This window comes from Corvus brachyrhynchos, unplaced genomic scaffold (genome assembly GCF_000691975.1).
Source record: "Corvus brachyrhynchos isolate BGI_N302 unplaced genomic scaffold, ASM69197v1 scaffold65, whole genome shotgun sequence".
Lineage (NCBI taxonomy): Eukaryota > Metazoa > Chordata > Aves > Passeriformes > Corvidae > Corvus > Corvus brachyrhynchos.
The window spans coordinates 2,698,249-2,707,529 of record NW_008238365.1 but is presented as its reverse complement, the minus strand read 5'-3'; the positions used below and the strand labels follow the sequence as shown (position 1 = coordinate 2,707,529).

Below are 9,281 nucleotides of genomic sequence, written 5' to 3'. Positions count from 1 at the left end.
TAAACACCCTGCTGGAGCCCAGTCTGTGTGGGGTTTGGTGCTGGTGGGAGGCTGGTGCCGGGTTGGGGGGTTGGGGGGGGCACCCCCAAGGCAGCTCCGTGTGGAGGCTGCACAGCATCCCCCTGCCACAACACCCCATCGAGAGAGGGAACAAAGCTCCGGGAACGATTAATCAAGTGGCTTAATAAAAAAAAGTATAAATCCCTGAGGGCTGCGTGGTGCTGGTGGTGCTGCTGCCGAGGAGCTGGCTCTGAGACAGCCACCGGGAGGGACGCGCCAGCCCTCCCCTGCTCTCCTCTCTTCTCCTCTCCTCGCCTTCCCTCTCCTCGCCTCTCCTCTCCTCTCCCCGAGCTGCTGCCACACTTGGTTCATTCCAGCTGCAGAAGCTCAGAGCCTTCCATGCGGTGGGATTTTTTTTTTTTTTTTCTCTCCTGGGGCTGAAAAAATTAAGGGGAAAAAAAAATAATAAAAATCACAAGCCTGACCCGCTTCCCCCCCCACCTCCCCCCTCCTCCTTCCTTTCTCCTCTTCATCCAGCCGAGCCGAGGACCATCCCAGTCGCCAAGGGGAAGGAAGCCTGTATGGGGGGGGGGGGGAGCGCCGGGAGCCGGGCGCTGCTGCTCTCGCTGGGGCTGCTGGCTGGATCGGCGATGGGTGAGTGCCGTGGGCAACTTCTGCACGAGCATTTCTTCCCCCTCCCCAGCTGCGGGGATGAAAGGAGCGGCGTTGTCCCCCCGCATGGGAAAGGGGGTGCGGGGCGTGTGGCACTGGGGTGACGGCACTGGGGTGGGTGGCCATGGGGTGATGGCACTGGGGTGATGGCACTGGGGTGTCGGCACACGCTGCCCTGGCGTCTTGGGCACGGCACCGAGGGTGTTTGATTCAGACCTTTGGAGCTGCATCCTTCGGGAGCAACAATTTTTTAAGCGCTGGGGTGTGATAAAGGGTGGCTTTCTATGATCTCATTCCCCTTCCCCAGTGGGTCAGGTTTGGGCACAGGCGCTGGTGATGTGCAGGATGACTGTGAAAAATGCCAGCACCGCTTTCCCCTCTGTCTTTCCTTGGCATGTTAATTCAGCATTTCACTACCCTGCTGCTTGCCCACAGCTGATAAAACAGATTTTTGGATGCCTTGCATGAAGATGGAAGCACTTTCCTCCTTTTCCTCCTGCCTTCCCAGTTGAATATCTCTTATATATGAGCTCCTTGGCCTCAGCATCCTGGTTTTTATGAAATATGCATGTTTGGGCTTGAAAGCTGAGGAAGGCTCGAATTTGGGGGCAGTTTGCTTGTGTCTCCTACCTCATTTCCGCAGCTGCCCTTGTAGCCAAAGCAGATCCAGGGACTGAAGTTTATTTCTGGTGTAAACAGCAAATATTTAGGGACTGTCCTTCTGTGTGTGTAGGAGGGGGAAGAGTGGGAGAGCCGAGTGCTGGCAGTGGCTGCTCTCCACACTGTGCAGTGCCCCGATTTCCAAGAGTTTCCAAGTAACGTTGTCTTGTCTGCTGTATCCCAGGCTGGAGGAATGCCTGTTTGGGTGTTGATGTGTATGAAAGCTCCTTGGCTTTGGGGGGGGGGAACTTTATCTGGAATGCAACACTGATTTTATTATGTAAGGCAGGTTTCCTTTCAGGGGCTCAGGATGAGGATTAACTGCTCCTCCTGAGCACTCTGGCAGTGGAGCTGAACAGTTTTGCTGACTGGGAGGATCTGTTAGGAAAGGCTGTAAACTCACCCAAACGACCTACAGGTCCTAATAAAGGCTGAGTATTTATTCTGGTGGCTATTTTTCATTTCTTCAGTGTGAACATTCAGCCTGTGCACTGAGGAAAACCATTCCAGCAGCTTCTGCTGAGCTTTCCTCATACGAGCAGACTGATGGAGAGATACCTAAATCTCAGATTTACTCTATCAGGGGCTTACAGCTTTTTTTCTTCTTCTGAGCTGTCTGTGGCTTATTCATACTGGATCTTCCAGGCTTCATTCTGTACCTTGCTGAGCATTTAATCCTGTCTTCTCAGGCCCCTGGTCCCTCCTGTCTGCATTTAGAGCTCTCTGTTCTGGATCCTTCAGCCAGAGGTTGATGCTCTGGGTTGTTTTGCTTTGTGAGCAGAAGACCTGCGAAAGCTTTTTAGATCTCAGATGTTTTTTTTATCTGCATGAGTGCCAGAGGCATTGATCAGTAATCTCTTTAGATTCTGAAACCCCAGACATGATGGTTTTGTGGAAGCAGGATGCCAACTTTGGCGTCAGTGTCTGGTACTGGGTACGCAGGGACGCACACGGAGGAAGGGGAGGCACCCGCCCTTTGCAGGCTCCGCGGTGGGTTTGGGGTGTAATCCCGGGAAATCAGTTCAGCCTGGGCTGAATCCTGAACCGCCGTGGAACAAAGTTCCAAGAGCTCCAAGCTCTCCCGTTGCCGGCGGTGTGTAGGGAGCAGTAGCCAGGAGTTCCCATAGTGTGGCAGCAGAGCCGTGTGTGTGGAGCTGTCAGCGAGGAGTTCGACATAAAAAGGGGAGAAACGCTGCTCCCATCACATCAGCTGGGCCGTGTCTGCAGTCCTGCTGCCCAGAAATGGCCTTCTAAAAACTGGCACAGGGCGTGTGGTGCCTTCAGGTGCTGCTGTGTCCGAGGGCAGGATAACGGAGCTTCCCTTGGGAAAGGACAGAGCTGGAACGGGAGGGAAGGTGCTGCTTGGGGATGGGAAGTTTACTGTAGGTATGGAAGGGGGAGAGGAAGTGGTTTGTGTGGTTCCCCCTTTCAGTTTTAGGGGTGCAGTGATGGTTTCACAGGGGTAGGGTGGGCAGAGGGCACTGGATTTGCCTTTGGCTGTGGTTGATGGTGGCCCCTGCCCGGCCTCTTGAGTGTGATGGTTCTGGAATTCTGGGTATCGATTGTCAATCAGGTGGGCACAGCAGCGCTGCTCACTCCTTTCTGCTCCTGTCTGGGGAATCAGCTGTGCTCCAGCACTGAAAGGTGCATTTGGGGCTTGTGTAGGCCCCGTGTGTGTGGATAAACACAGATAAAACACATTTGAATGGCCTATTATAAAAGGGTCTTGACACCATTATTTACAAACTGTGCCTTATTAGTCAGCACCTTGCGTGGTACTGGGTTAAGGGAGGATGCACCAAGCTTGAAACACCATCTCATCAATTTAGACCTCTGTAATTTTCTTTTTTCTCAATGGAAAGGAGTTTTTGCCAGACTTCTCTTCTGAAGAGTGGAGGAGCAGGAAGCTGTTCATGAATTTTGTTTATGAATTTAAGATGTGGGCAGGAACAGAGGACAGGGGAGGTTTCATTGCAGAGATCTCAACCTGCACTGATAATTCCAATCCCCTGAGGGACCACAAGGGGTTAAAGAACATTCCCTGTTGTCCCACGTTTTTAATCAGGTGTGGACCAGTGTTAGAAATATGAGGAGAAGGTTCAGTAGGAGGTGCAGTCAGTAAATCTGGTGGTTCTGGATCAAACTTAAATTAAAGACCTGAGCTGGAGACCTGCTCTGTCCAGATGCACACTGAGAACATGGAATGGGATGTAGGAAAAACAAACCAGATTCCTGTTTTAAAGAGCACAGCTTCCAGCCGTGTGTAAGGCTGGTTCATACCCTCGGTGTGCTTCTCATCTCAGCATCCTGTTGAAATGATGGCCCCTTCAGTTCCTGTTAGGGATGTTTTGGATCCATCCGTGAGCCATCCTTGCTTGTGGAGGGTGATGTTGTGTGGTCCTGCTGCAGGTAAATGTAGCTTAGAGAGCACAAGCGCATCCATCCGAGGTGGTTTAGGGGAATTCTCCTCAGAAAGTCCCGTAACTGAAATACGATTCCACTGAGGCTGTTGTTCAGACAGACAAATAAAGTCTCGAGGCTCTTGGTGAGAAAAGAGGAGCTCGTGAGGGACCACGAGTTGTGGGAGCAGAGGGGTCTCTGATGAGCTGCAGGGGAGCCACCTGCCCAGCTCCCATTAATCAGCACCCAGGCCTAACGAGCTTTCCTGAGCCCAGAGCTCAGGGGAGGGGGCTGCACCACCACAGGGTGCATTTATGCTGTAAATCATCCCTTTATTTTGTTCTCTTGTCTTAAATCCTCACTTGGGAGTTCCCAGTGAGGAACATCCACATCCAGCACGTTTCCCCATGGAAGTGTGTGCCCTGAGCTGTGGCCAGAACTCTGCTGCAAGCTTGGGATGTTTGGCTCACAATTCAGGGAATCACAGAACCATTTGGATTGAAAAAGACCTTTAAGGTCACAGAATCCATCGTTAACCCAGCACTGCCCATGCCACCTTCTGCCTTCCCATTCCTGGCAGATTTCCCTGTGCTGGAAGTTGTTCCTTGCCTGTCCCTCTGGCGTTTTTTCGCTGTGGCTGCTGAGCGCAGCTGAAGAACATCTAAACCCCACTTGCTCCCCACTGAGCTGCGCCCGTCCCTCGGATGCCTCCCGGGGAAATGCCGGATCCCGCTGCTGCCGGCTCCCAGCTGCGCCAGCTGCAGGGAGCACAGGGGGCTGTTTGCTCCTCTGCTGCTGCCTCCCCCTCATCAGGACATCAGGATGGGTGCGGGGAGTGGGATCCAGGCAGTCTGCCCCGGATCCCGTGGATGGATTTGGGCTCCAGGTGTGGCAGAGCTGTTTAGGGGACGTCAGTGCTGTAGGGGATGTGTGTTCCTATCAAAACTGAGTATTCCTCCCTGCTTCGCATCTAGGGAATGGTTCCTCACCCCCCCAGGCTGCTGTCAGCCACTTCACCAGCGCTCCAGGGATTTCCAGCCGTGGAATTACTGCGTGGTGTTGCTGCCCTTCTCCGGTTTCCGAGAGCCCAGCTGGTTGGGAAATGCCAAATTTCACAGCTGTGTTTCTGTTCCTGCTGCTGCCCCCCGACTCCTGCCAGAATTTGGCCTGGATCTTGACCAGAAGAAATTGTTATGATAATGTTGAGGGTTAGTTGGGGGCAAGGTCAGGCAGCCTTAACTGGTTTTGAGCCCACAGCATTGCAAGAAAAGTCTTTTTAACTCCATTTTTATCAGGAGTATCCTGAGACACAGGGCTGGAGTAATTTTTCATGGGCTTTAGTGAAATTATAACAAAGCTCTGTTTAGCTGAGTGGATTTTACATAATACTTCTTTACTCTCCTCCATGTTTCTAGGCATTGGGAGATGCAGAAACACCATGAATAGGCCTAAATTTAAAATAGGCTTTTTTTTTCTAACAGAAGATAGAGCAAATTCAAATGGAAGGGGAGAGATAAGACTTTAAGGGCTACAAAAAAAGGAATGATTAAGTAGTAAAGATTCTGTACTGCTGGAATTGTTGAGTGCAGCATTGAGCTGTCTTCTTGACGTACACAGCAGCCAGAAATGTCAGAGGTGGTGGAATCCTGTTGATTGGCTCTAAATCCAGTGAGGAATGATGGGAAGGGAAAAGGCATCAGGCTTTAAGAGGAGTTTAAACCAGGTGAGGCTTCTTGCTCCACCTGGGAAGAGGTGGGAACCATCCATCCTGCCTGGTAACTGAGGATTTATGGTCCAGCTCAGCGCTTTAATTTTCACTGCTCGTTGAAATGTTTCCCTGAAGTCAGTTTAGTGAGAGCTCCAGTGTGTGCAGTTCATCCTTGTCCTGGAGCTACTGCAGGGCAGGAGCCCAGGTGAGGCTCTGATCCCACCCAGTGTCTCTGCAACCTCAGAGCAGAGACAGATTCCTAACAAATGACTCAACCTGATCTCCCGAGGTTTCTCCAAGCCCAAACCACTCCATGGAATAACTCATTGCTTCATGGAGTGACCTGCACGGGGTTGTTTGGGGAGTTCAGGGCAGAGCAGAAAACGTTGGCAGCTCAGCCTTAACCACGACATGGCTTTTCCTGGTTTATTCCTCAGTTGTCCACCAAGGAACGTGAGGCTCCTTGCTGTGAGGTGATTTCAGTGTGATGCGTGAGTTGGCCACTTAAAAGCAGAGACTGGACAGGAGTAAGGGAATAAAGGCAGGGATTTGTTTGAAAGGCCTTCAGAGGTACCCTGGGAGCCAGAGGCCACTGCCGAGATGGGCCCCAAGGTGGACGGCAGGGCACGAGTTCTTCACACTTTTATAGGTTGGGTTCATTTGCATTGCAGGGTTAATTCTCCAATTAAAGCTTCAGTTAATGAGGTAATTCCCCTCAGCTTGCCCCCCTTTAGAGGCTCTTTGGTTTATACTTTTTGGGCCTAGGACGGTCTGGGTGTCCCTGGAGAGCAGGCCCGGAGAGGCTTTGTTCTGTCTGCCCAGCACAGAGAGCAGAAGCGAACAGGCCACGAGAAACTCCAGAGTGACACACTGGGCAGTGCAGGATTTGGAAAATAGAGAAGTTAAAACCTAAGGCATCCAGTGCAACTCCAAGGTTATTTCCTGCTCCGTGGAGAAGCCACTTCTATGGCTTTTGGTGGAGTTGGGATATGGAGATGAACCCAGTGATAGTAGCAGCCACAGTTTGGTGTTTACACAGCGTTTCTGGGGAGTGAAGTACAGTGCAATTATGGAAATGGATGTTCTCTGCTTGCAACAAACAGGATGCTGTGCAGGGATCTGCAAAATCTCTGTGCTGCCTCCATGCTCTGCAGTGGCAGCCAGGGCTGGTGGTGGTTAATGTGTAATTGGGACAATCCCATTGATTAAAGGAATCAAATCAACTCTGTTTCAGTGTCTTGGCCCCATGGAAACTGCAGGGAGCTTGGATGGAAATGATTTTACACCTCCCTTGCATGAAAGTGGATGAGAGTTTTTGGGGTGGTTTTCCCTCCTTTTTTAATGGGACTTTACGGTGGGTTGTGTGGTGTTTCTTCTTTCTTCCCAGTGTCAGGTGCATTCCTTGACTCAGCTCCTCACAATAATTTCCTGTTCTTCCAAGGCACAAACATCACCCGTGGGGATAAACTCCCTGGTTTTGAGTGCACACCATGGTTTGCTGGATGGAAAGAGAACTGGGGGCTGTGTCAGAGTCCTGCTGGTGCTGGTGATTCCCAAGGGGTCAGAAAAATCGTGGAGTAAGGAGATGTGATGCTCTGACTTCCACTGGAAGAGGACTTTGTAACCATGAGGCCTGGAGCAGCTGTGGCTGCCAGGGAGGTGTGGGAGAGGAGAGTAATTAAAAAAAATCAAATCCTGCCCCATTGTTGACTGCAGAAATCTGCTGGGAAATGAACCTGTGGCCTGCATTGGGGGAATGAAGGTTTGTAGAGGGTTGAAGGAAGTGGAACAGGGTGCAGAAACACCCGTGCAGCCTGTGGTGTTGGTGTGTGACGGTGTGGTGTGATTATCAGCAGTGTCATTACCTGTCCAGTGAGGTGTAAACACTCAGAATCCTGGAATCCCTGAGGTTGGAAAAGCCCTCCAAGGCCATCAAGTCCGACCTGTGCCCAGTCCTCACCTTGTCCCCAGTCCAGAGCACTGAGTGCCACATCCAGGCCTTCCGTGGACACCTCCAGGGATGGGCACTCCAAACCTCCCTGGGCAGTTCCAATGCCTGACCAGCCTTTCCCTGCAGAAATTCCTCCTGGATGCACCTGGAGGTGGCCCTTGTGTGGCAGAGGGAGCAGTCTAAACTATCTACAAGTATTGTGTGTAATTCTAGAGTGTTGGAGGACTGTGGAAGAGGTGGAAATCGCAGCCCAGAGGGCCTTTCCTCCAGTGTTGCTGGAATTCTGCTTGTCAAGCCAGCTTTGGCTTAGGACAACACGTGAGAAAGGCCACCAGTGTCACCAGAGCCAGCTTTGTTTGTGTGGGCACCACCTGGCCAGGGCTGGAGCTGCAGCCAAGTCCTCACTAAAGAAATTCTCAAACCCTTGCTGGCGTTTCAGCTTCTTCCTTTGTTAATCCTGAGTGTCCTCGGAAGGCAGCTCCTCTTTCCATCTGACCAGAAGGAAATCTACAGCTTCCCATTTCCTGCTGGTGAATGTTATCCCCTTCCCCCCTCGTAAAAAGGCATTTCTACTCCTGTTTCATTCCTGGGCAGAGCAGTGGGTGCCCCAGGAGGTGCAGGGAAGGTGGGAGGCAGAGGCAGGAGCAGGAAGGCCTGGCCAAGGTCACCCAGCAGGGCGTCAGCAGAGCCAGGAGCAGCCTGGATGTCGCTCCTGCGTCATCCCACACTGAGTGCCAGCACAGGAATGTGATGCTGCTGCTCCTGAGGTGGTTTTTGAGAAGCCTTCCTGCTGCAGATGAGGTCTGTGCAAAGGCATTTCACAGTGGTTACACTGGAACAGAACAATTCCTCTGTCCATTTATCAAAATGTCTGCGATTCCCGTTTCAAGACAGATAAAACAACAGTGAATATCAAATAAAGGTGTCTTTGTCCAGAACACTTGAAAACAAAAGGAAGGGAAGGTTTGTTCCTCTGACCTCTGGAATGTGAAGTCTGTTCTGTCCTGGTGAAATGGCTTTATTTGGGTTTCATCCACCTGCCTTGGGGCCTCCTACATTTCTTTCAGTGTAGAATTTTACCTGTTCCTCACTTGTCACTTCCGTGTAGACCAAGGCACGGTCACAGCCTGATAATCTCGGCCCCAGCTGCATCAGAAGGTGCAAGAAGGGCTGGAATAGCCAAGAAAGATGAGTTAATCACAGGCAGAGAATTAACCACAACTGGGGATTTGCTGCTTCAGTGCTCTCCTGTTATTTGCACACTCCCCTGACTTGCAGGAGTTGTTAGAGCCCAGTTCCTGCTGCTTCCCGTGGCTGTGGGCACTGGGGAATCCTTCAGAGCCTCACTCACTCTGCTTCCCTTCCCCATCCCTAAAACAGGGATAAATAGAATTTGCAAAATGATTTACAGATTTATTCTGCAGGGAGAGATCTTGGGATGTGTGCGAGGAGCTTTCAGCAGGTACAAATTGCACGAGGTTGATTAACTGCACAACTTTTACATGCTCTTGGTTCTCTCCCTTGATTGCGTGGAGTGAATTCAACCATTTCATGTACAATTTGGGATTAATTGTGAATGACATTTTGAGGTGAAAGTTGTCTGTCTGCTACTGAACTTCAAGTAATATTGTCAGAAAAAGTCAGAAATGAAATCTCATGCAGTTTCTGTTGCAGGGAGGATTTGCACAGCTCCTGTAATTTGTACAGAATTGCCTCCACAGTTTTTATATGTTTAGATCCATGTTTTATGCAAAGACTGCAGCTTTTAAAAGCAAAGTGTACTCCCTAGAGATGGGAAGGTAGGAGATTTGCACTGAGAATTTGCCAGAAGCATCAGGGAATTGGATCCCGGAGTTTAGCAAAGCAGGATATTGGCAGAGGATGGTCTGG

General features: G+C 50.9%; 1 protein-coding gene across 1 annotated transcript in view; it reads left to right on the top strand.

Moving 5' to 3' along the window:
* The first annotated feature begins 587 nt into the window (after positions 1-587).
* CSMD2 (CUB and Sushi multiple domains 2) overlaps positions 588-9,281 on the top strand; it is a 304,492-nt gene continuing 295,798 nt past the window's right edge. The window contains 1 exon segment of the mRNA XM_017736114.1: positions 588-654. Within this exon segment, the coding sequence (XP_017591603.1) occupies positions 651-654 (4 nt within the window). The 5' untranslated portion in view covers positions 588-650.